At 48.9% G+C, this 25266-nt stretch overlaps 1 protein-coding gene across 2 annotated transcripts; it reads left to right on the top strand.

Annotated features, from left to right (window-relative positions):
* Window positions 1-14125: 14125 nt before the first annotated feature.
* Window positions 14126-23896, top strand: MYCL (MYCL proto-oncogene, bHLH transcription factor). 2 transcript variants are annotated; one of them, XM_056847281.1, is made up of 2 exons: window positions 14126-14573; window positions 23322-23896. In XM_056847281.1, the coding sequence occupies exons 1-2, from the start codon at window positions 14126-14128 to the stop codon at window positions 23894-23896; spliced, it is 1023 nt and encodes a 340-aa protein (XP_056703259.1). The 2 variants fall into 2 exon arrangements, 1 of the variants encoding a protein (XP_056703259.1); XR_008933241.1 differs by lacking the exon at window positions 23322-23896 and adding an exon at window positions 22086-22133 and having other exon boundaries at window positions 14460-14573.
* Window positions 23897-25266: the final 1370 nt, after the last annotated feature.

Below are 25266 nucleotides of genomic sequence, written 5' to 3'. Positions count from 1 at the left end.
GGCCACATCCCTTTCAAGGGCAAAGGGCCTCGTCTCTTGTTGCTGGTGTCCACCGTGGCGAGCTCATTTCGCTGCGGAGCATCTTGGGAGGTGTAGTTTCCTATCTGGATTCTCCCATGGTGGCCCGAGCCTAGTAGCGGAAGAGGAACTACATATCCCGGCAACGTCGCCGTTCCAATTTATCATGGGTGATCTACAGCCCACCCTGGCCTAGGCACAATGTATTTCTCTTTCAGGGCTTTTGCGTATTTACAAACAGCCCCTTAATCGAAACCAGTCGCTTTCTGGTAACACCTCATTGGGGTTTTTTTTGCTCACTGTAATTTCTAATAGCTACGGTATATAGGACTAAATTTTAGAGGCTAAATTGGCTCCTTAACATGTTGTAACTGTTTACTGATGTCAGTAAATATTTTTTATGCTGCCGACGGTTTCTTCCTTCATTAGTCGTCTTGAACCTACACAATTAAGAGAAGAAGAAGAGCTGGTTTTTATATGCCGACTTTCTCTACCACTTAAGGGAGACTCAAACCGGCTTACAATTCCCTTCCCCTCCCCACAACAGACACCCTGTGAGGTAGGTGGGGCTGAGAGAGTGTGACTTGCTCAAGGTCTCCCAGCTGGCTTCGTGTGTAGGAGTGGGGAAACAAATCCAGTTCACCAGATTAGCCTCTGCCACTCGTGTGGAGGAGTGGGGAATCAAACCCAGTTCTCCAGATCAGACTCCACCGCTCCAAACCACCATTCTTAACTGCTACACCACGCTGGCTCCCAGAGGAGGGCTTTGGCTAGTGGTAGAGCATCTGATTGGCATGCACAAGGTCCCAGACTTAATCACATCCCCAGTTGAAAGGACCAAGTGGTAGGTGATGTGAAAGACTCTGGAAAGCCATTAACACTCTGATCTTGATGGACCAATGGTCTGATTCACTCTAAGGCAATTTTATGTGATCATTGTGTGGGTGTTAAGTACTGTTAATTTGCTTCCCACTTATGGTGACGCTATGAAGTAATGTTAGTTTGATTTCATCAGATCTCAGAAGCTATACAGGTTCAGCCCTGGCGAGTATTTGGATGGGAGACCTCCAAGGCATACCCTGGCCATGACTCGGAAACAGGCAATGAAAACCACCTCTGAACATCTCATGCCTTGAAAACCCCAGCAGGGGTCACCATGTCAGATGTGACTTGATGGGCAAAAAAATGAATTAATGACCTCCAAGACGTCCTATCATTAATGTCATTGCTCAGGCTGTTCCCAGCCCGCTTGCGACAGGGACATGTTTTTGTGCCCCCGTGTAGATGCAGCCCTAAGTAATATCCCACCCCACCCCCGGTCTTTCTGTTGTGAATATAAATGCATCAACCTAATGAATACCCACTTTAAGCATCTGATGAAGTGAGCTCTGACTCAGGAAAGCTGCTGGAATAACTTTTGTTATTTACAGTGCCACTGGACTCCATTTTTATTCTTCAGCAGAGCAACTTCAAAGGGAGAAAGGGAAACCTCAGCAGGACATTGCCAAGTATCAGAAGGTTTAATTACTGGGGCTTAAACGTAAGCTACATATTTCTTAGCCACAACCTGTGTTACCTCACTTAACGTAACTAAGTATCACAGTGGTTGGATTGTGAATGGTCATTATGCTTAGCATGTATAATTCTAAGTTTTGCATAGAAATCCATAGACTGGACCACTTGCATTTCATGACTACATAGGTCACGTCTCTGTCTTTGTATTTGCACTTTAAACACAAACACACCATGGTATGTGTGTATGCTGCCTGAGAATTCGCCTCATGCATCTGACAAAGAGGGTTCTTTCCCATTAAATCTTGTACTGCAACAAATTGGTTAGTCTATAAAGAATCCCAAGGATCCGTTTTTGTGTTCGCTCTTCAACACAGCTACCCCCTGGTAGATTTAGATCACACAGTGGTGTATTTCTAGTCAGATCGTGGAACAGCTGATCATGGAACAAGATTCCCGACAACCCTTCAGGACTAACAGAAATATTGTGAAAGAAGCTTTCACAGGCTGAAGATCACTTCTTCGGATGCATGAACTGGTCATGAGGTCCTAGTGTTAACTTCCAGAGCTGATGCTGAAGAGAAATTGTAGCTGCAGTTTTTGACTGGGAAACACAAACTCAGAACAGAAATGAATCATGCATTTATGTACCATTTATGTACCAGTTGCCCCCTGTGCAGAACACAAATCCATAAAACCATCCAGGGCTAGGGTGTAAATTTCTGCAAACCTGTTTTCTTTCACCAAGTTTGCAGGAAAATATAAAAAGTCTTTAAGGGGGCTAATCCTCCCCTAAACAGTAACGTCTGTGGATGCAGAGACATTGCCGAGGGGGGGAGCTTCAGGTATAGGGTTGCCAACCTTCAGGTGGAGGCTGGAGATCTGCTATTACAGCTGATCTCCACGCAACAGAGATCAGTTTACCTGGAGAAAATGGCCACTTTAGAAAGTGGACTTTATGGCATATCCCACTAAAGTCCCTCCCCTCCCCAAACCCCTCCCTCCTCAGGCTCCACCCCAAAATCTCCAGGCATTTCCCAACCCAGAGCTGGCAACCCTATTTAGGTAGCAGTAAGCACTTTTAGTGGTTAGACTGACTCAAAATTTCACCTGAAAACCAGTGCTGCAAATACTAGGATATAAATTGGGGGGGGGGCAGAAGGATGGGGGGAGACAAACTGGGGAAGCTGCAAAGGGAGAGGAGAGCTGATGAGAGGGGAGAAAAGAGAACAAGTGAATGAAGCAAGTAGCCAGGAGGGGGGTGAGGAAAGACTGGGTGGGTGGTCCGCCGAGAGGGCAGGCAGGAAAAACTTGGGCAGGTGCATAACGGGGGGGGGGGGGAGGAAGCAGAACTGGAGCAATTCCCCTTCCCCCACCAGTCCTCCTGGGCCATATATATTTCTAGCCATCTGTTAATTCAGCCTCCTCTCCTACACTGCCGCTCATCCTGGGCCTGCTCGTAGAGCTAGCATAAGGTTTCTGTCACCTTCTCATCTCCCAGTAGGATTAGATGTTGCCCTATTTATGATGCCAGCGATGTGCAGCTGCCTCCCTGCTCCAAACTGCATTGGTGCTCTTGTGAATGGAAGTGACACCTTTCCTGCGATAGCCACTTGTTTGGGGAGCCAAATACTGAAATTGCACACTGAACTCAGCCTCTTCTCTGTGAAATGGTTTGATCTGCCTTTATAGGCCTCGATCTCTACTCTGCTGCACGATTCTGCTGCTTTGGATCCCAGCCAACCGACTGCTGTAGGTAGGGGACACAATGGCTGCCTTCTCTCCTATTACCTTGCTGGCCATAAAGCAGCTGGCAGAATTGCGGGGTTGTAACCTGACCAGTTGTCGGCAGAATAATCTGTCCTGGCCTTTGAGGCATCGTTTTCACAAGCGCCAGTTAAGATAATAAACCTGCTGCCGGACTTCAGGGGAGCAGGTTTACTCAGATGTAAGACCCATGCAATACCATGGGGCTGACTCCCAGGGAAAGTGTCCTTAGGATTGCAGCCTGATTCTCCTTGGTAGGGGGAAATTACATGCTTGAATTCCAAAGCAGCTGTAGCAAGGAGATCCTCTGGTGCTCTTTAAAGCTTTTATCACAAGCTCAGAAATGGCTGTGCACAAATATTCCTGGGATAAGGCATGTGTGAGAGAGGTTCCAAATCTAAATATAATTTAAAAGCTCTGATAAGAAACAAAGCAATACACCGACTGGGGCCTCTGGAACACTCTTAAGGCTTCTGCTCTTCTCATCCGTCCAGAATTCTTTGATAAACGGGCAGTTGTTTCTAGGGTTGCCAACTCTAGGCTGAGAAATTCCTGGAGGTTTGGAGGTAGAGCCTGGGGAGAGTGGGGTTTGGGGAGGGATCTCAGCAGGGTATAATGCCACGGAGTCCATCCTCCACGGCTGCCATTTTCTCTAATGGAACTGAGCTCTGTAGTCTGGAGATCAGTTATAATTCCAGGGGATCTCCAGGGTCCCACCTGAAGGTTGGCCATCCCAATTGTTTTCCAGGTCCCAGTTGCCCTCAAGGGAGCATCAGAGCTTCAGGTGTGAGTCAGGTTGCCAGCTCTGGATTGGGAAATACCTGCCTGAGGAGGACGGGGTGAGGGGAGGGACTTTAAAGGAGTATAATGCCATAGAGTCCAATTATCAAAGTGGCCATTTTCTCCAGGTGAACTGATCTCTGTCACCTGGAGATCAGTTGTAATAGTGGGAGATCTCCTGCCACCACCTGGAGCTTGACAATTGATCATGACAATTGGTTTTGTCATGCCTCAGGAGAAAAATACCACGTAATGAGCTGATTAAGCTAATCGAAACGTGATGTGACTAGTTTCTCTTCTCTTGTTGATTCTACTTACCTTCAGGTTCTCTCCTGGATCTTCATCACCCCTTGCAGGAGGCGGATTTAAGTCCGTGTTTTGGACCTTTAATTGCCCCATTGGGTGCATAATGCAACTATTAATGAGGCTTATGCCCATGGACTGTAGCTGCATTGTTACAGAATTGCAATTCTTTACACTTTCACAATCTGTATTGTTATTCATTCACGTGTTGTGACTTATTGGGTGTCAGTAAGTTTACCTTGTTAGTTATTATACTGTTGTGACTTATTGGATGTTAGTAAGTTTACTTTGTTAGTTAATATGCAGACATGAGATTAATGTCTTTCTATTAAAATATTTCTTTCATACTAATTTTGCATTATATATTGTGAGCCTATGTGCTGCCTATTTCCTTAGAACCACCTGGAGCTTGGCAACCCTAGTGTGAGGTCAGCACATGTGCCTCTCCCTGTTGCATGGTTCATGGGAGTTGCACTTTAGGGTCAGACATTCTTGACCCTGCAGCTCTCTCTGCACAGTTTATGAACCTGGCAGAGTTGGGACCCTGGTGCATAATAGGGCAGGTGTCCCAAAGAGAGATGATGTGCCAGAACAGGTGAGATCATTAAAATCACAAGGAAACAGGGTCAGGGCCTGGGTCCCAAGAAGGACCCCTTCAGGAGAACCTCCAAGTGAAGCAGTAACAGGATTCATCTGCAGACCAGGTAGGAGGGAAGATCAGTCTGCTCACAAGACAACTTGGGATTAGCCAGGAAGAGTCTTCCCTCAGGTGTGTGGTGTGAGGAGTCTGTGCCACCTGACCTAAGCAGAGCTAGCAGCTGCTCTGCAGGAGGGATAAGCCTTGTCTGGGAATGGCTTCCAAGTAGGGTTGGCAGCACTAGCTCCACCCCAGGTCCCACCCTACATTGTCAGGTAAAAATTGCAACACCCCCCTTCCCACTGCCACCTTTTTTAGATTCCTGCTATAGTAGGTTGATGCTCTTCACTGGGCCCATCAGAAAGAGACTTTGGTGCATCTTCTGTTCATGCTGGCTTGTTTCCATAAACAATCCCCTACAATCTGATTTGTTCCATGCATCAGCAGGCACCTCCGGCAGGCCCCAGCTTCCCAGGCATTTTTGCTAATGCTGCATGCACACTGTGTTATTTCAGTGACATTACAGGTCCAAATCCTTTGGCTGTTACTTCTCCCCCCCCCCCCAACTTGATGGCACCAAAATAATGCCCTCCTGAAGAAGAGCTGGTTTTTCTACCCCGCTTTTCTCTACCTTTAAGGAGTCTTAAAGCATCTTACAATTGCCTTCCCCTCCCCACAACAGGCACTTTGTGGGGATGAGAGAGTTCAGAGAGAACTGTGACTAGCCCAAGGTCATCCAGCTGGCTTCACGTGTAGGAGTGGGGAAACCAACCTGGTTCACCAGATTAGAGACTGCTGCTCTTAACCACTACACCACACTGGCTTCTGGTGCTTTCCCCTGCTAGTGCTAAGGAAAAAACCCCACCTACTGATCCACCACATCAGGAAAGTCTGGCCAGGTCACAGTCTGAGCAAGCACTGGTCTGGTCCCTGCAGTTCTCTATGACTGTTTGACCAAAGAGCTCTTTCTGTGGCACCATGCCCTCTCCTGGATGGCCCAGGCTGGCCTAGTCTCTTCAGATCTGAGAAGCTAAGCAGGGTCAGCCCCGGTTAGTACTTGGATGGGGAGACCACCAAGGAAGTCCAGGGTTGCTACGCAGAGGCAGGCAATGGCAAACCACCTCTGCTCCTCTCTTGCCTTGAAAACCCTTCGGGTCACCATAAATCCTCTACAACTTTCCACTATATCACCCATCACCCCCCTTTACCCCATGTGTATTCAAAGTGTGCACTGCATAAGACCAGAGAAATGTGGCCATGTGCCCTGTCATCTGAGCTACGGCTGTCCTGTTTGGTATATAGTGCTTTGGGGGGCTGCAGTCGATGGGATTTTAAAAAGATACGCCATCATTGGCACTGGAGTAATGTTGCATTCGCTCAGGGGTGTGGCCATGGCTGGGGTGACTTAAGAGGGCATCTAGTTCACAGCCCTGCGAGGATGATCTTCCCTTGGCAGGCTGGACATCTTTAGTAACTGAAATATGCTGCCTAATTATTTATTTCAAAATATTTGTTTCCATATTAGAAGTACTTATTTTTAAACGTTTTCTCCCTTTTTGAAGTCGTTCCACTTTTTTCTACATTTGTACTTTTCCTAGTGGCAGAATTAATGGCAGAAAATAGCAAAGATTTGAAACGACTACTGCTGAAAGTTAAAAGAGAAAGTGCCAAAGCAGGACTACAGCTGAACAGCAAGAAGACAAAAGTAATGACTACAGGAGAATTACACAACTTTAAGGTTGACAATGAGGAAACTGAAATTGTTGATGACTTTCTATTCCTTGACTCCATCATCAACCAAAAGGGAGACTGCAGCCAAGAAATCAGAAGGAGATTGAGACAGGGAAGGACAGCCATGAAGGAGCTAGAAAAGATTCTGAAGTGTAAGGATGTGTCACTGGCCACCAAGATTAGGTTAATTCATGCCATCGTATTCCCTATTACTATGGATGGGTGTGAAAGCTGGACAATGAAGAAAGCTGACAGGAAGAAAGTAGACTCCTTTGAAATGTGGTGTTGGAGGAGAGGGTTACGAATACCATGGACTGCCAAAAAAAACAAATCAGTGGGTTATAGATCAAATCAAGCCTGAATTGACCCTAGAAGCTAAAATGACTAAACTGAGGCTGTCGTACTTTGGTCACATTATGAGAAGGCAAGAGTCACTAGAAAAGACAGTCATGCTAGGAAAAGTTGAGGGCAGTAGGAAAAGAAGATGACCCACAAGAGATGGATTGACTCAATAAAGGAAGCCACAGCCCTCAATTTGCAAGACCTGAGCAAGGCTTTCAAAGATAGGACATTTTGGAGGACATTGATTCATAGGGTCGCCATGAGTCGGAAGCGACGACGGCACTTAACACACACACACACTTTTCCTAGTAATTATACTTTGTGTATTTAATTAATATTTATCGCTCTTTTGTGGGTTTCTGTTATACCCTAGGGGTTTATGGCTTCTTCTCTTTTTCCCCCTTCAAAAACTATTTTCCTTGCTTTTGACTTGAACCAAAAATCAGAACTCTAACTGAACACTGACATCTTATGGTTAAGAAAAGAACTCCTTTGGTTACAAAGCCTGGTGCCTCGATCCATCACCAGTCCTGTGTGGATGGGACATCCAGCCAGGCCTCCCTTGTTGTGTCAGACTGTGGCACTGCACATCTGGACACATCCCCATTTGAAAGCAGTGCAGGTGGGCAGCATCCTTGTCCACATGCACGTGTGGACATATCCATATCTGAGCATGCATCACCTGCCACCACTAGTCACACCTAAAGATCACTTTTACACACTGCTCCAGATGCTTTTTATTTTATTTGCTTCATTTATTCCCTGCCTTTCTCTTCAGTGAGGACCCAAAGCAGCTTACGTTGTTCTCCTCGCCTCCATTTTTATCTTCACAACAACCCTGTGATTCAGGGTAGGCTGAGAGTGTGTGACTGATCCAAGGTCATCCAGCAAGCTTCCATGGCAGACTGGGGATTCGATGAATCAATGAAGTCCCCCTCTTTCTTTCTTTCTTTCTTTCTTTCTTTCTTTCTTTCTTTCTTTCTTTCTTTCTTTCTTTCTTTCTTTCTTTCTTTCTTTCTTTCTTTCTTTCTTTCTTTCTTTCTTATTAAAATTTACAATAATACATTAAAAAAACAACCTTCTTAACAAACATCAACCAGTACTTATAAAACCTATAAAACATATAACTTTCTAAATATGAACCACCACCAACAGAATCTAAACTTTTAAGCATGTTCTCCATCTGGATATAGTGGGATTCCATATTCTATCCAATTCCTCTATGTTTTTGTTATTTTGATAGTAAGTTAATTTAATCAACACATAGATCTCTCTCTTTGTTGAACCAACTATTTAAGCTTGGAGAGTTCGCTCCTTTCCAGTATCTGGCAAAATTTATCCTTGCTCTTTCTTTCTTTCTTTCTTTCTTTCTTTCTTTCTTTCTTTCTTTCTTTCTTTCTTTCTTTCTTTCTTTCTTTCTTTCTTTCTTTCTTTCTTCCTTTCTTCCTTTCTTTCTTTCTTTCTTTCTTTCTTTCTTTCTGAATCTGATTTATGCCTTTAATAATTCCAGTGGGTATTATCCATGTTAGACTGTTGTAACAAAATTAAGCAGAAGTCCAGTAGTAACGGAAAGAGACGTCACTTCGCAGCTTATAGTGACCCTGTAGGGTTTTCAAGGCAAGAGACTTTCAGAGGTGATTTGCCCTTGCCTGCCTCTGCATGGCAACCCTGAACTTCCTTGGTAGTCACCCTTCCAAGTGCTAACCAGGGCCCACCCTGCTTAGCTTCCCTGATCTGACAAGACTGGACTAGCTTGGGACATCCAGGTCAGGGCCCAGCACTATCAGTACTTTAAAAGCCAACGAAATTCATTCCAGCTGACCTGTTCATAAATAAGAGCTCACTACACTAGATGCACAGCATGTCCATCCAAAGCAGCTAAATGTACACTTTGCGTTCCAGCAACAGAATGGGGTGGGGAAGGAGAGAAGTTGCAAAGAGAGGCTAGTTCGATTCTTGCTCCAGCATGTGATAAGTGCAGGGGTGCCGGCTACCCCATGCAGATCTCTGGACTGCGATGCTGGTGCAGGAAAATGTCATCTTGAAAAGATATATCTAAACAAGCAGGGCGTGGGTCAGAATTCAAGTGAAAAACACTTTTACAAACAGTCCTTCAAGGTTTTTATCTTCTCCCCAGTGGGAAGTTTGCTTCTTCAGGAATGCCAGTGGCTAAGCTTTCTGGCAGCCAATCTGAAAAAGTCTGTAATTTGACTTAGACCAGGAAGATCTTCAGCAGCGCATTATATTGTTTTTCCAAATGTCTGTCCCTTAACAGGCTCACGGCGCAATCCTAAACCCCAGCTTGAAAGGTCTTGGCATGGTGACTGAGTCCTATGCCAGTGTGCCCTGCAGATCTACTGGTGTAGCTGGAGATTCAGTGATGGCAAGCGCCACCAATGCCCCACCAGTGTTAGTGCTCCACCAACATACAATTGGGTGGCACTGGGGGCAAGCCATGGGTGGAGCAAGTGAGAAAGGACATGCAGACCGTACCAGACATCACATGCAGACAGACCTTCAGAGCACACTTGCCTGGTGCTGTTACTGCAGAACATTGATCATTACTGTCCTGTGGTCATTCTGGGCTTTTTTCAGGCAGCCATCCAACAGGGGAAGAGGCCAGGAGGGGCCCTGTGCTACTGCAGTCACAACTGACCATCTGCTGAGGCTATAACATGACCAATGGCTACCTTGATCCGTATGCATCCAGCTGCTCTCCTGTGGGGTTGCCACCTCTCTTGTTCCAGCTTAGCTCCTGTGTCACTGCAAGCTGCTCAACAGATGTTTGTTTGGCCAGGACACTTGCCCCTCTCCTGAACAGGACAGCTCGGCCTGGAACTCCACAATTTGCCAATGCAACCTGCAAAGACGCAGGAGCCTTGCTGGGATGAGAGAGCTGGCAACCCCATTCATCAGATTTGCACACACATGAGCAATTCATCAGATTTGCATACACATGAGCACACACATAAGCTTTCGTGAGCCACAGCTCACTTCAGAAGTGAGCTGTGGCTCATGAAAGCTCAGACCCTGCCAAAAATTTTGTTAGTCATTAAGGTGCTCCTGGACTCTTGCCCTTCTCTACAGCTAGTAACAGACTGACATGGCTATCCATCATGATCTAACTGGGAGTAAGCAGTGGGAATGAGCCCCTGGTGTAGAAAAGGAAAGGCACGGTGGGTTTTGCCTGCCAAAATCATGGTCCTGTGGGGCAGCCAATCAGGGACTTTGGGTGTGCAATACTGCTGTTTCCCCCTGCCCCACTCTGCATTAGAGCTGCTATGGCCCAGGCTAGCTTGATTGCATCGGATCTTGAAAGCTAAGCAGGGTGGGCTGTGGTTAGCACTTGGATGGGAGACCACCAAGGAAGTCCAGGGTTGCTACAGAGAAGCAGGCTATGGTGAACCATTTCTGTATGTCTCTCGCCTTGAAAGCGTGTGTCACCATAAGTTAGATGCGCCTTGACAGCACAGTCCACCACCACGTGTGTGCAGTTGTGTAAGTGGTTAGAGAACTGCTCTGGAGAGTGTGAGGTGTGGGTCCCAGTCTGGCCTCTGCTGCCTGTGTTGCTCGTGCTGGGCAAAAAAGTCGGCTCTGCCTTCCATAATGAAGAACTGAAGCTATGGATCCTGTTCGCTTTCCCCCAGTCAGCAGGACTGCCTTTGGGGACGGTGTGGCAGTGTGTTCCCATGTGGCTGCCCCAGCATCTGCCTCCCCCTTGCCAGGCAGAAGGCAGGTGATCCAAAGCCCCCAACCTTTTTGCAGGAGAGGTCTCAGGTGCATTCTCACAGCTGGGTGTGCTCCAAAAGCATGTGAGAGCCGTGGCCAGAGTGGCTGCGTTTCCTTCCTCATATGTGCACACCTGCCAAAAGGGAACTTGTCTGCAGGTAGAGACTTCAACCTACTTCTGCAGGGTTTGCTTCGGGGCCAGCTCCTGCCGCAGAGCTCCAGTGGGAGGGTGCTATAGTCCTTCCCATGGAGTGTTTTCTGTATGGGTGGGGGCACCCCAACATCAGGAGGGTGTGGCTACATCAGCATGTGCTGAAGGGCTGTCTCTGTCTGCCAGGCAAGGGGGCATTAGTGGCATGTTGCTGGGCGGATGTTGGCTGGCATGTGGGGGGCTTCAGTGTCATAGTTCTCTTCTCTCACTCATTTCTGGACATTATTTCCACACTGCAGAGAAGCATAGAAATACAGATGAGTGCCACATCGGGGAGAGGCTGTAGCTCAGTGGTAGAGCACCTGCTTGGTGTGCAGAAGGTCCCAGGTTCTATCCCCATCAGCATCTCCAGTTAAAGGAACCAGGCAAGTAGGTGATGTAAAGGACCCCAGCCTAAGACCCTGGAGAGCCGTTGCCGGTCTGAGTAGACAATACTGACTTTGATGGACCAAGATTCTGATTTAGGCAGTTTCATGTGTTCATGTGGGGGATATGCTGGTTTGGGGGAGCTCAGGATGGGATTGTCCATCACCTCTTCATCCAGCTATAAAGAGGCATCTAGAAATACTTGCAAGCGGTATGGTTGCTCCTTCAGTGGTAGTGTTACCTCACCAAAAACAGATCCATCTTCCTCCACTCCCTCCGGTTTGCTTTCCCTACTCCTACACATGAAGCCTGCTGGGTGTCCTTGGGCTAGTCACAGTTCTCTCCAAACTCTCTCAGCCTCACCTGTCTCACAAAGTGCCTGTTGTGGGGAGGGGAAGGTGATTGTAAGCTGGTTTGAGACTCCTTAAAGGTAGAGAAAATCAGGGTATAAAAACCAACTCTTCTTCTTCTCATTGCTGATTTACCAACAGACTTCCTTTTGATTTGGATTCTTTTCCTAGAATCCCAAATCTGTCTTGAGATCCCAGCACCCTCATAATGTGGAGACTAAACAGGCCACCTGCTAAAGAGAATTAGATCTTGGAGTGGTGGAAAGGGCTGTCAAGTTGCAGCCAACTTATGGTGACCCCCCCCCATAGGGTTTTCAAGGCAAGAGACGTCCAGGGGTGGTTTTTTGCCATTGCCTGCCTCTGCATAGTGACCCTGGACTTCCTTACTGGTCCCACCTCCAAGTACTAACCAGAGCTGACCCTGTTTAGCATCTGAGATTGGGCTCACCTGGTAGGCTATGGCAATTCCACACACACGGGCGCAGAAAAACATCTCCCACCCACTGGGTCTAGTCTGGTGCTATACTGGGAAACTTGGCTGATACAGTTGTGACAATGCGGCACCTTCCTTTTCACCAAGCCAGGTTCCGGTGCCAGATTATCTAGGATTCCTTCCCGTATTCGGTGACTTTCAGGTTACTGATCTAGCATCTACCGGCACAACCTTATGTTGATATGGCACCAGGGGTTCCCTTGCATGTGCCCTGCTTGTAAGTCGCCAGCTGATGGCGCTGTTCAACAGAAAGTTGTGATTCGGCGAGACAAACTATTCTTCGACATTCTAGGGAACAAGGAAGAAATAGTACTAATAGTCAGACTGTGTGTCTTTAGGATCCACCAAGACTTGATTTAATCCTGACACTGACTGAGGCAAGGCACTCTCTTTGCGGGGCTTTGTACGCACACAGCATCTAAGTTGGGCTGTGTTGCATGGTTACTGTTTTTCTTCACCTGCATCATGTTTTAATGGAGGCTGAAGTGCTTAAGGGAGCGTGCAAGCTTTTCAGCACTCTTAGTCTGGTTTAAACCTGACAGCAGTTTTGCTTCATTCCTGAGTTGGTCATGGGGGGGGGGGGGAGTCTTTTCCCCAACTAAACTGTGCCTTGTGCAAAAGATGTCAAGTTACGCAGAAGTTTTAAATACCGTCTCTTGTCATAATTTATAATGCTGTTGTGTAATCCTCCTGCAACCTTTGTTTGCTGTTAAGTGAGTTTTATTTTATTTCATTCATTTACCGTACACCCCGCTTTTCTCCCCAGCGGGAACCCAAAGCAGTTTACATCGTTCTGCCCTCTTCTCCAATTTATCCTCACAACAACCCTGTGAGGTAGGTTAGGGTAAGAACGTGTGACTGGCCCAAGGTCACTCAGCAAGCTTTCAGAGCAGAGTTGGAATTTGAACCTGGATCTCCCTCGAGTTACAGCTGACTTATGGCGACCCCATTGAGTTTTCAAGACAAGAGATGTTCAGAGGTGGTTTGCCATTTCCTGCCTCCAAGTCATGACCCTGGTGTTTCTTGGAGGTCTCCTATCCAAATACTAGCCAGGGTCAGGGCTGAGCGCGTGTGAATGGCCCACTCATGCCCCAGCAAGCTTCCAGGGCATGAGTGGGGATTTGAACCTGGGTTTCCTACTAAGACTGAACAGTTTACACACTCAAATCTATGAAATGTATTTCAGGCAAAGTTCTGTGCTGGTTTGGTGTTTCCTACACTGCCTCAGGTGTTTCCTACACAGCCCGTACCAAACTAAAGCTCAATTTGGACAAACAGGAGAGAGTACCAAGGAGCATATGCCGAGTGCCACTTTGATCTGACCACAAATGGGCGGTTTTGCCTTGGGGGGCTTATTGTTGAGTTTTGAGAATCCGGGTGGGGAATGTACGCATCCAGAGAGCGGCAAACCCAAGGCAAAAACCTCCCACGCGCAACAGTCTCCACTGTCAGCAACAATTCCTCCGGCATCTAGGCAAGCCTGAACCCGGGCACCCTCTTTTTCTACCAGGTACCCGCGCCTCTTCTGGGCGAGACCCTGGAAGGCGGAGCTAAGCGCGAGGGGCGCGGCCAGTTTGCAAATCGGGCGTCCCTCATTGGCCGGGCATCCGGCGCGGGCGGGGCCAGGGTGCCCAGGCGCGGTATAAGGCAAAGCTCAAACAATGCGCTCTCCGATCCCGGCTGGGTCGCTTTGCACAAGGGGTCAGGATCCGGATCCCGAAGCAGCCGGGTCCAGAAGCGGGGCGAGGGGGCCCCTACCGTCCGGAGCCAGGGGCAGCTGCAGCCGCCCCCGTTTCCCCGAGAGGCTGCGCGGGCGCGCTCGGCCCGGCGCGCTTCCTTCTCGCACGTGGGAACGGGGAGGCGGCCGCCCGGCCGGCCGGGCGGCCATGGAGCTGGACCCTCCGCACCAGCCCTACTTCTTCGAGGCCGACCCGCAGGCCGAGGCCTTCCACCCCTCCAGCGCGCCCAGCGAGGACATCTGGAAGAAGTTCGAGCTGGTGCCGCCGCCGCCCCTGCTGCCGGCCGCCGGCCCGGCCCGCGACGAGGCGGACGGCCTGCTGGAGGCCGGCCGCGGCGGGCGGCTGGGCAACCTGAGCGCCTTCGTCCTGCGCGACTGCATGTGGAGCGGCTTCTCGGCCCGCGAGCGGCTGGGCAAGGCGCTGGGCGAGAAGTGGGCCGGCCCCGCCGCCGCCGCCGCCGCCTCCAAGCCCTCCTTCGCCTCGGACCTGGCGCTGGGCGGCGAGTGCGTGGACCCCGCCGCCGTCTTCCCCTGCCCCCCGCCCGACGGCAAAGTGCCGCCGGCCTCGTCCGGCTCGGAGAGCCCGAGCGACTCGGGTAAGGCGGGGGCGTGGGTGGGGGAAGGAGGCACCTGCCCGCCCACTCCGAGCGGGGACTTCGACGGGCTCCCCCGAGTTGGAAGGCACCCCCGGGGTCATCTAGTCCAACCCCCTGCACAATGCGGGACATCCACAACTACCTCCCCAGGGACCCCTACCCCGGGCCCAGAAGATGGCCAAGGCGCCCTCCCTCTCAGCATCTGCCTAAGGTCGTAGAATCCGCACTGCTGACAGATGGCCATCTAGCCAGGGCCGGGGCTACCATGAGGCGAACTAGGCGGTCGCCTAGGGCGCGGACCTCGGAGGGGCGCAGAGCTGACCGGAGGGCAGGGTCGGTGCCGGTCTGTTTTGCGCCCTAGGCGAGGCGAACTGCTTGTGCCCCCGCCCCATAGCTAACCAGTTTTCCAAAACAGATGTCTTGTAGAAAAATAAAAGCCTGATGCATTCCTACAAAACTTTTTATAAGATGTTATAATTATATTCCATAGCACTGTTGTGGTACTTACCTTAAAATAAAAAATATATAAAAATTGTCAGTTGCATTTTTTCAAAAAAAAAAAAAAACCCTAGTCGGTTTAAAACGGTGCCCCTCAGCCCAGTTCTGCGCCCCTCTGAGGTCTGTGCCGTAGGGGCAATTTTTTTTTAAAAAATTAGCAGTTTCAAGTTTTGTGCTTTTATTTTTTTCTACAAGACCATTTGTTTTTGAGAATGGGTTTGCAATGGGGGGGGCAAGTAGTTAGCTTTGCCTAGGGCGCAAAAAAAGCCTGGCACCAGCCCTGCCCCCCACCCCTCTGCTGTTTCTGCCCGGAGTCCCGAGCGAGGCCTGCCTTGCACGCCCCTGCCCGTCCTGCTAGCTGGCCAGCTGCTTCCCTCTCTTGCTCAACTTTTCTGAGCCGAGCCCTTGCGCTTCTTCCTCGAAGCTCTGCGGCACCCAGACCAGAAAGGCGAGGCCCTCCCGCTTGCCAAACCTCGCCTCCTGCCCCCACGGCGAGGTGGAGCGCTTCTTAGCGCTCTTGCAGTGGATTAGAAAGGGCGCACTTCCTTCTCCAGTGCAGGAACCAGGCAGGCTTTTGTTTTGCAATAACAGGAAACTGTAAACCCCAGATGTGTGTCTGGAGATGGGGAAAAATAACCCTGCTTTATGAACCTTGCAGGGTTCTCCTCCTCTTGGAGCCAGGAGGGGTGTCCTTCTGCCTTTTAACACACTAGAACTCCTTTGGTTTTTAAGTTGGGAAGGGGTCCTTCTATCTTAGTGTTTACATGCTGTTATAAAATCTTAGCTTATCTCCTCCGACTCAAGGCTGTGCCCCTTGTGTAAGTAACGAGGATCTTAAAGTGACTTCCAAAGGGTTGCCAGCGTTGGTTTGGAAATTCCTGGAGATTTGAGGGTCGAGCCAGGGGGTGGTGGAGTTTGGGGAAGGGCGGGAGCCCAGAAGGGATGTGATGCTATAGAGTCCTTTCTCCAAAGCTGCCTTTTTCTCCAGGGGGCTGGTCTCTGTAGTTTGGAGATCCGCTGTAATTTCAAGAGAACTCCAGGCCCAACCTGGAGGCTGGCAACCATAATGGATCTGTGGAGCTGTGTTGAGTGGAACCAGCAGTAAATGGCTAACAGGAGGACTTAACTACTCCCCAGCTTTGTGCTGCATCATCTAACTATTGCCTGAAATCCCAGGTGCCTGGTTGTTGGGGCTCCTAAGAATCTGCTGTACTTACCATTCCTTCTTGAGGGAAAACAATCGGTGGAGCTTCATAAATCTGAAATATTATGAACATTGGAGTATAAATCATGTCACTGTTGTAAAGTTCAGAAAGCATACTGGAGGGGCAGTGTTGTGTGTGTTAATAGGGTTGCCAACTGCTAGGTAGTAGCAGGAAGTCTCCTGCTAATTCAACTGATCTCCAGCCGATAGAGATCAGATCACCTGGAGAAAAATGGCCACTTTGGCAATTGAACTCTATGGCATTGAAGTCCCTCCCAGAACCCCGCCCTCCTCAGGCTCCACCCCAAAAATCTCCCGCCGGTGGCGAAGAGGGATCTAGCAACCATATATGTTAAGTACCATCAAGTCGCTTCTGACTCATGGCGACCCTATACATCAGTGTCCTCCAAAACGTCCTATCTTTATCAGCCTTGTTCAGGTCTTGTAAATTGAGGGCTGTGGCTTCCTTTATTGAGTCAATCCATCTCTTGTTGGGTTTTCCTCTTTTCCTACTGCCCTCAACCTTTCCTAGCATGACTGTCTTTTCTAGTGACTCTTGTCTTCTCATAATGTGACCAAAGTACAATAGCCTCATTTTAGTCATTTTAGCTTCTAGGGTCAGTTCAGGCTTGATTTGATCTATAACCCACTGATTTGTTTATTTATTTATTTTGCAGTCCACAGTATCCGTAACACTCTCCTCCAACACCACATTTCAAAGGAATCTACTTTCTATCAGCTTTCTTCATTGTCCAGCTTTCACACCCATACTTAGTAATAGGGAATACGATGGCACCTTGTGGTGAGGCTTGAACAGGAGACTTCTGGGCTGGCTGCTCAGTTTCTTGCGTGCTAAGCTAAGCTTTGCTTGTATGCAAAGTGGTTCCCAAGAGGTGATGAGCCTGTTAACATGTCTGAGGATATATTAAGCTAGCCGCGGGGGGCGGGGGGGGGAGGAGAGAATGAGCCAATTGGTGTCTGAGCCCATTTGCACCAAGTGTCCAAGGCAGGAGCTGTAGAAAGCATGCCAGCCAGCTGTCTGCTTCCTGAAAGTCCCCAAGGAAGGGGATTCCTCTCCGCCTTCCCCAAGGCAGCTTGATCCATTTGGAATCCAAATTTCCCCTCTTGTAAACTGATGTATCTCTCCCAGCTTCTAAACGACAGGGAAAGTGCACAAACCATTTCCCTGTATAGGGATTGTGATGCATACAAATGACCCTTATTTGTGAGCTTTTGTAGAAAATTCTTGGGAACTTCTCTAAAGTTATTGCAGAGAGTAGACTCTGAGATTGAACTAAAATATCTGCAGAGCAAAGACTTGGGTTTTAAAAAAGCAAGTATGGCCAGGTAAACTGAACCGATAAGTGTTGTGTGAGGCACACCAGTTCTGTACAGCGCTGCTAGGGAGCCAGTGGAAGGTTTATTGCTGGAAATTTGATGATGCTTTGAAATAGGTGACCTGGGTTAAGTCACTGGGTGAGCAGCGGCTGCATGTGACTCACTCCCAAGATTGCCTCTGAACTCCCGCCCTGTTCAAATTGGGTATAAGGTTTAATTACATTAAGCGATAGGCAGATCTTAAGAGAGACTTAATCTCAGTTAGCAAAGGGGTGGGGGGTAGGGACTTTATTGATTTACTTTAATTATGTCTCTTTGTTGGCCTGGATAGTATCCGCCCCCCCCCAACATTGATTTCTTTCTCTGGTGCTGTTTTCAGCCAACCCCATGGGCTCCCCTTAGACAAAAAGCAACAGATGCAGACAATAAGCATGTGGGGGGGAGGGAGTTGGCCATGCATGCTCAATGACTGATTAGAGTCAAAGCCAATCAGGAATGGAGGGGAGGTAGCAGCAAGAGTCCAAGCCAGTTTCCAGCATGCTGTGGAGGAAGAAAGGCCTGCGAGCCAAGATTTTTTAAAAAATTATTATTAATGGGGAAATGATATTATGCACACAATGGGAGTTCGGAAGGAGGAAATTGCAACATGCAAAGCAAATGGTAAATGTTTAACGTTGCTGGTGGTGTGTAAGGCATTCATGGGCAGGAAAGCATGGGCCTTGCAGAAAACAGTCTGGCACATCAGATGGTGGAATAGAGAGCCATTTTTTTTGTTAGCACGTAAGGGGAATGGAAAGATCCTGGGACACAATCTGTGGGTAAAGTCCTTTGTAAGTCCCACTGGAACAGAGTTTGTGCAAGAGACTCCCCCCCCCCAATCTTTGGCAGAATTCCTCAGGAAGAGGGAGGGGGCTGGTGCTGCCTATGATGCTCTGCCACTCTTCTCTTCACTGCCTTTCCAAATTTGCAGGTGATAACACTGTGCACCCCAACCGTGTCTTCCATCAGCCCTTAGGGTCCGTCTGCAGCTCCTTCAAAAGGCACTGAGCTAGCCTGTCATGGAAATGTTAGGTAAGATAGGCAAGATGCCCTGTAATTCAGAATGGCTGTGAAGAAGAGGGCAATTTGAGCTGCTGCGACTTGCCCCTGTGTGCCCATCTGTCCCTGTCAAAATGCCATCTTCTAGCGACTGCTAAAGACATCGCAGACGAGAGACATAAGGCAGAGAATGAATGAGAAGCTTCTGTTGAGTTAAAACACATGAACACATGAAGCTGCCTTATACTGAATCACACCCTTGGTCCATCAAAGTCAGTATTATCTACTCAGACCGGCAGCAACTCTCCAGGGTCTCAGGCAGAGGTCTTTCACATCACCTACTTGCCTAGTCCCTTTAACTGGAGATGCCAGGGATTGAACCTGGGACCTTCTGCATGCCAAGCAGACACCCCACCACTGAGCCACAGCCCCCCCCCAGCGAATATTGCATTTGTGATCTGCTCAGAGCTTTAGAACAGTACTGTATGGGTGAGCCCACCAAAATAAGAGCACTTTTACATGCATGGTTGAAAGGCTCCATTTTTCACAGATGATGCTGATGCGGGCGCAGAAGTTTCTGCAGATACTGCTTATTGGGTATCCTGCTGTGCTTTGCTACCAGGCTGATAGAGCTCTGGCTTATCCTGTATTCCTTTGCGCCGATGTGGAGGGAGTGCTGCTTTTGAAAAAGGGGCTCTGCCCAGGTTGTTTCTTGGAGGAGGAGGGAAGAACTTGTCTTCTGCTGCAGAATGATCCTCTCTGACGTCAAGAATCTGGGGGGAAACTGCGCTATCCTAGAGTCTTCCAGCAGTAGTCCTAAAATGCATCTAGTAGCAAACCTCTGCTAAACTATATTGGTTGCTGAGGGCAAGTGATTGAGAACTATTAATAGACCCAACAATTGTAAGATGCTCAACCTACATTCTTGCACAAAACAATTCAGCAGGCATCAACTTCTGTGCCAACTGAAGACATTCCCCATTTTAAACAGTGCTCCTATAAGGGAGCCTCCCAGTTTTCCTTGCTAGCCAATACTGGTTGTCTGCCTTTTGTCATCATGAGTTTACTCACTGGCAGTTGTTGCTTCTGAAAGCTTCAGGTGCAATAAATCCAACAGCCAGCTTCTTCCCAAGACTGAGGAATGGGCCCTTCGCTTTGATTCCTAGTGAATGATGGGTTCAGGGCCATTCTTTTTGTGCTCCACCGCGATAACCTTTCCCCTTAAACTCTTTTCTCCCTCCTTTGTAAAAGCCCCGCTAGTTCATCTGAAGCATGAATATTGGGCGGCTGGATGGCTTTTGAGGCTCAGTTGAGCCTTCTATGCGAATCCCCTTGGAGGGGACCTTCTTTCTATGCTTGCTGGGTGGGGAGGTGTTGAGCCCCTTTCGCTGGCTGAATAGTTGTGGGGGGCGGGGAGAGACTTGGGCTGAACAGGATTTACTACTTGTGAAAAGTAGCAGCCTCTGAAGTGTAAAGTAAAGCTTGCCGGGGACAAAGGAGACTCTCCCCCCCCCCCCAGGTCCGCTTCATTTACAATTCCAGTGGGTGATGAAAGAGCCTGGAATGGAAGAAAGAGCTTTAGAGGGAAAACTTTGTTCAGCCTGGTGGGGATTGTTCTTCTCTCCCCACCCCCTTTCTTGTGGAGAGGGTGTGTGGGCATGTCCTCAGGGAAAACTGCCTTCCTTTAGTCATGGAGGCAAGTGCTTTGGGCCTGTGCAGTTGTGAGTGAGCTGGAACTTGGGGGACCCCTTCCTTGAAATGGAAGCTTGCCCTCATTCTCCCCCCCCCCCACCCCCAAAACAAAACTCAGGCAGGAGTTCTGTCGATCTTAGAAGCTGTGCCCGGACAAAGGCCAGGCGTCTTAGAAATGTGATCCATCTCCCTTTCGAGGAGTCCAATCCCTTAAGAATTCCATCTTTGTCCTGGCAAGGCCACTGAAGAATGGATTACTGTTCCCGAGCGATATCTTGTCCCCAGGGCCGCCTGGGTGGCATTTGGAGACAGGCCCGTCTCCAGTTCCTCCATCACCCAGGCCATCTTAAAAACGATGAGCCTTTTGGATTTAGCCCCAACCCCCTAACTGCTGACCCACAAGAGAGTCTCGAGCTACCTGTCTCCCTTTTGGATTCAACAGATTCATGGAGGGGAGGTCTATCAGCGGCTGTTAGCCTTGGTGACTAAAGGGACCCTCCACATTCAGGGACAGTAAACCTCTGAATCCTAGTGCCAGGAACATCAGGGGAGATGCCTTGGCCTCTATGACCTGTTGTTGGCCCTCTGTAGTAACTTGTCGGTCTTTTTTTCTTGCATTGTGCAGGGGGTTGGACTAGATGACCCTGGTGGACCATTCCAACTGTATGGTCGTTTATGCTTGGTAATTAGCAGCACGTTCCAGGCTGAAGTGCCCCACATTTTTTTTCTTCCATCACTGCGTACCTGCTTCGCATTTCTTAAGAGCCCCTTTAACGAGACTTTTGTATTTGCTCCGCTTACTCCCCCCATCGAAGCAATTACTGAAGGAACCATGAAAAATCACAGCCGTGCTTAGCTATGCAAATAACCTTTGCTAATGGCTATGCAAACGAAGGAGAAGGAGAGCGGGGTGGTGGAGGAGGAATTTCTCCTCTTGCGTCAGGACTGTGAATAGTCATTTTAAAGGGCGGATTTAAAACAGCTTTGAGCGAGCATCAAAACTGACCCTGCATAAATGGCCTATGATTCTATTCTGTGATTCTATTTTGTGAGCTAGGATGCTGAACTAGATGGACCACGGGTCGGACCCAGCAGGACTCTTGGGTTCTTATGGTGAGGTCCTGGGTGTGCAGGCAGCCTAGCAATGGGCATTAGCCCTCAAAGCTTTTTAAGCTTGTAAACGGCCTTGATTTTGTTTTCCCAAAGGGAGGGGGAGTTTCATACCCTTTTTCTCTTTGCTATAGCCCAGGGTTCCTCTTCAGTTTACAAAACATCCCTGCTTGCCCGCTAGCAATTCTTAGTTAACACAGGAAAGTGGTTACTTTCCATGTGCGAATTTACCTGCAACCCTGCTCTGTACTGTACCGCCAAGGTAGCATTGTGCAGGAACAGAGGGACGCCTGGGTAGTGAGGAGGGCAGGAATTCTCTTTCCTCATAGAATTCTTAGTATATTCAGGGGCTATACCAAGATGGTTGTACATTGATGTGCTGTCGCTTACTCTCTGAGTAAAGTGGGTGTCCTGATGAGTTTTGGTTTTCAGAGTTTTGGTGCTACAACCAAGAAGGCCCTCCTATCGGGTTGCCACCCACCTAACCTCAAAAGGCCCCAAAGCAGGGCCTCCAAAGATGACCATGGTAGTTGAATAGGTTCATAAGGGAGTAGGTGGTGCAGTGCCGCCCGCCGATGTGTTCATTTCAGAAGCGTGACAGCTTGTTCTGTGTTCCCTTGTCTTGAGTACAGAAGGAGAAGAAATAGACGTGGTGACGGTGGAGAAGAGGCAGTCGCTGGGGGTGAAACCTCATAGGAAGCAAAAGAGGACTGGGGGGGGCTCCTAGAGGCGTGCAGGAATAACATTTCAGGGGGGAAAGCCTGCCCCCCACAAAGTCCACTGGGAACTGAAGACTGCATACAACGTGCCCCTTTTCTGTCTGGGGTGGGCATTGAGAGCATAGCCTTTCAGAGGCCTGGGGCCCCTCAGGAGTGAGCACACACTGCCAGGTGTCTCAAAGGGGTCCTTCAGACTTGGCTGCCTGAAAACTGAGGCCAAATGTGATGGATGTTGCTGAGACCTTTCAAGCAATCTCGTTCTCTACCCCACCAGCTCTGGATTCCTCTTTATATCGTGAGCCTTAAACTGAGTGCTTGTTAAGGTGAGGCAAAGCCTGTCGGAACACGTTCCAGGGTTGTTCCAACCTCTTCCAATTTTATTTCAGTCCTGCCAAAATCATTCTCTTCTCCCTCGCCTGCAACGTGCGTTATTTGTATTTTGCAAAATGCATTTCCCGCCTTTTTGTCCTTACAAGGGCCTGCCACCAAGGCAGTGAACAAATTAAAGCATACATAATAAGATCACATTTCAAAACCATTAAAACCAATGGACAAGAACAACACATCATTAAACCCATAATTAAAATACATACAAAGACAAAAAAACCCCCACAACAATTAACATTGGGCAGGAAGGAGGGAACCCTGAAGGAACAGGCTCAGTGGCAGAGCATCTGCTTGGCATGAAGAAGGTTCCAGGTTCAATCCCCGGCATCTCCAGTTAAAGGGACTAGGCAAGTAGGTGATGCGAAAGACCTCTGCCTGAGGCCCTGGATAGCCACTGCCAGCCTGAGCAGGCAATACTGACTTTGATGGACCAAGGGTCTGGTTCAGTATAAGGCAGCTTCATGTTCACCCCAAAAAAGGAAAAGGCCTTCACCCACTGGTGGAGGATAGCAACAGAAAGGGACAGATGAATCGCCCCAGGGTTTTGGTTTTCAGAGTTTTGGTGCCACCACCGAGAAGGCCCTCCTATTGGGTTGCCACCCACCTAACCTCAGAAGGCAGGGGCACCCAAAGCAGGGCCTCCAAAGATGACCGTGGTAGTTGAATAGGTTCATAAGGGAGTAGGTGGTGCAGTGCCGTCCGCCGATGTGTTCATTTCAGAAGCATGACAGCTCGTTCTGTGTTCCCTTGTCTTGTGTACAGAAGGAGAAGAAATAGACGTGGTGACGGTGGAAAAGAGGCAGTCGTTGGGGGTGAGGAAGCCAGTCACCATCACAGTGCGGGCAGACCCCTCGGATCCATGCATGAAATGTTTCCACATCTCGATCCACCAGCAGCAACACAACTATGCAGCCCGCTCCCCTCCAGAGGCTGGCTCCCAATTGGCGACATCGGCGAAGGACACCCAGGAGGAGGATGGTGCTGACCAGATGTCCCCGGGGCAAGTGGTGGAGAGTTTCTCCCCCCACCCTTTCCTCCCCAAATGTGGGAGCGCTCCCAGTTCAGACAGTGAAGATGTGAACAAGCGGAAAAACCACAACTACCTGGAGCGCAAGCGGCGCAATGACCTTCGCTCACGTTTCCTGGCACTGAGGGACCAGGTGCCTGGCCTTGCCAACTGCCCCAAAACTCCCAAGGTGGTGATCTTGAGTAAAGCGGCAGAATATCTGCAATCCCTTCTCAGCACAGAGCAGCAAATGGTGGCAGAGAAGAAGTGGTTGAAGCTGAAGCAGCATCAGCTGCTGAAACAGATTTCACACCTCAGGGGGGTTCATTAGACGCCAGGGACCCTGCCCAGCTCACTCCCTGTGGCGGTGGTTGTGGGCCTTTTCCACACTGCTGCTCCCAAAATGCATTGCAGCTGGCGCGCACGCGGGGCTTGCATTCCAGAAAGTCTTACTGGTTCTCATTCTGTGTGTCCCCCCCTTTATTCATTCATGTGCGGCTGCAGAAGTATCTCCCCCAGCCAATGGGGGAGGTGGGATCCAGCTAGACTCCTGCAAGACCAAGATGTGGCGTGGGAGTTCCCGGGGTGAGATAACCATCTTTTGCAAAACGCAGAGCTTCCTGCCATCCTGCTCCGGATTCACCGGGAGTGCCTCTTCAGCTGTGCGCTCAAACACAGTGCTTTGAGACAGAACAAAATCTGGGTAATATCTTTTATTAGGACCAAACAGATCGCCACAAAACATTGGGCAAGCGTTGAAGCTCACTGGAACTCTTCATCAGGCTGGATGTTACAAAAAAAATTTTTTTAAGAGGATGAAGGGGTGGGAAGCCTATGGATGGTCTTGAGTCAACATTGCTAAGCCTAGCTGTTGACAGAGGAATGCAAGATTCGTCCCCTGAGGGCGCATCTATTTGCACATATCTCTTCTTCCCCCCCCCCACCCCAACCACTGAGGACTGCTGTTTCCATGTGGCATTCTTCCTTCTCTCTCACTCTGAATTGGTTAGAGGTGACTTATAAGGAGACCCTGTATGCTAACTGAGGAATATCAGAGCTGCATTTTTGGAGAAGGCTTTAATCTTCTGGGTTTTGCCTAAATTCTGGATACCTGCTAGATAGAAGCTGTGACTGGTATACCTCCGCAAGACTGGGGTTAGGATTCCTGCTGCCCAGGAGGAGAAACATAAAGTAGGGCATGATCCTGCAGGAACGAGCTCTTGCACATTTCCTATTAATTATGACAGGGCATGAGCAGATCTTCCTGTCAGATGGGCCCCGTGGTACCAAACTATCTGACGTCAGACTCTACTGCCCTTGAGTGGGAGCCAAAATCTGCCACATTTGGTGTCGGGGGGTAAGTTTTCAAAGACTGCTGAAAGCGTGTCCCCTTTCTTCGTCTAACTGAGCTGTTTTCACTGGAAATGCACTGCGATCACCTTGGAGTTGATTTACCTCATACTTCCTCACTTTTTACTACACACGGTAGCTTGACCTAGATTTTTGTATATTGTAGAATCCCATTGTCGTAACTGCCCGTTTATACTGGATGGCTTTTTTTTTCTAATATGCTGTATTTTTGTACAACTTTTTTTTAGAAGTTATTTTATAAAAGTGCTCCACACACACATTTTTTTAAAAAAAATTAATTCAACTGCTTTCCCCCTGAGAGCGAGGGGAGAAGAGTTCTGCCTGCCTGCT

Source organism: Euleptes europaea, chromosome 3, assembly GCF_029931775.1.
Source record: "Euleptes europaea isolate rEulEur1 chromosome 3, rEulEur1.hap1, whole genome shotgun sequence".
In the NCBI taxonomy this organism is placed as follows: Eukaryota; Metazoa; Chordata; class Lepidosauria; order Squamata; family Sphaerodactylidae; genus Euleptes; species Euleptes europaea.
This window is presented reverse-complemented; position numbering and strand designations above follow the sequence as displayed.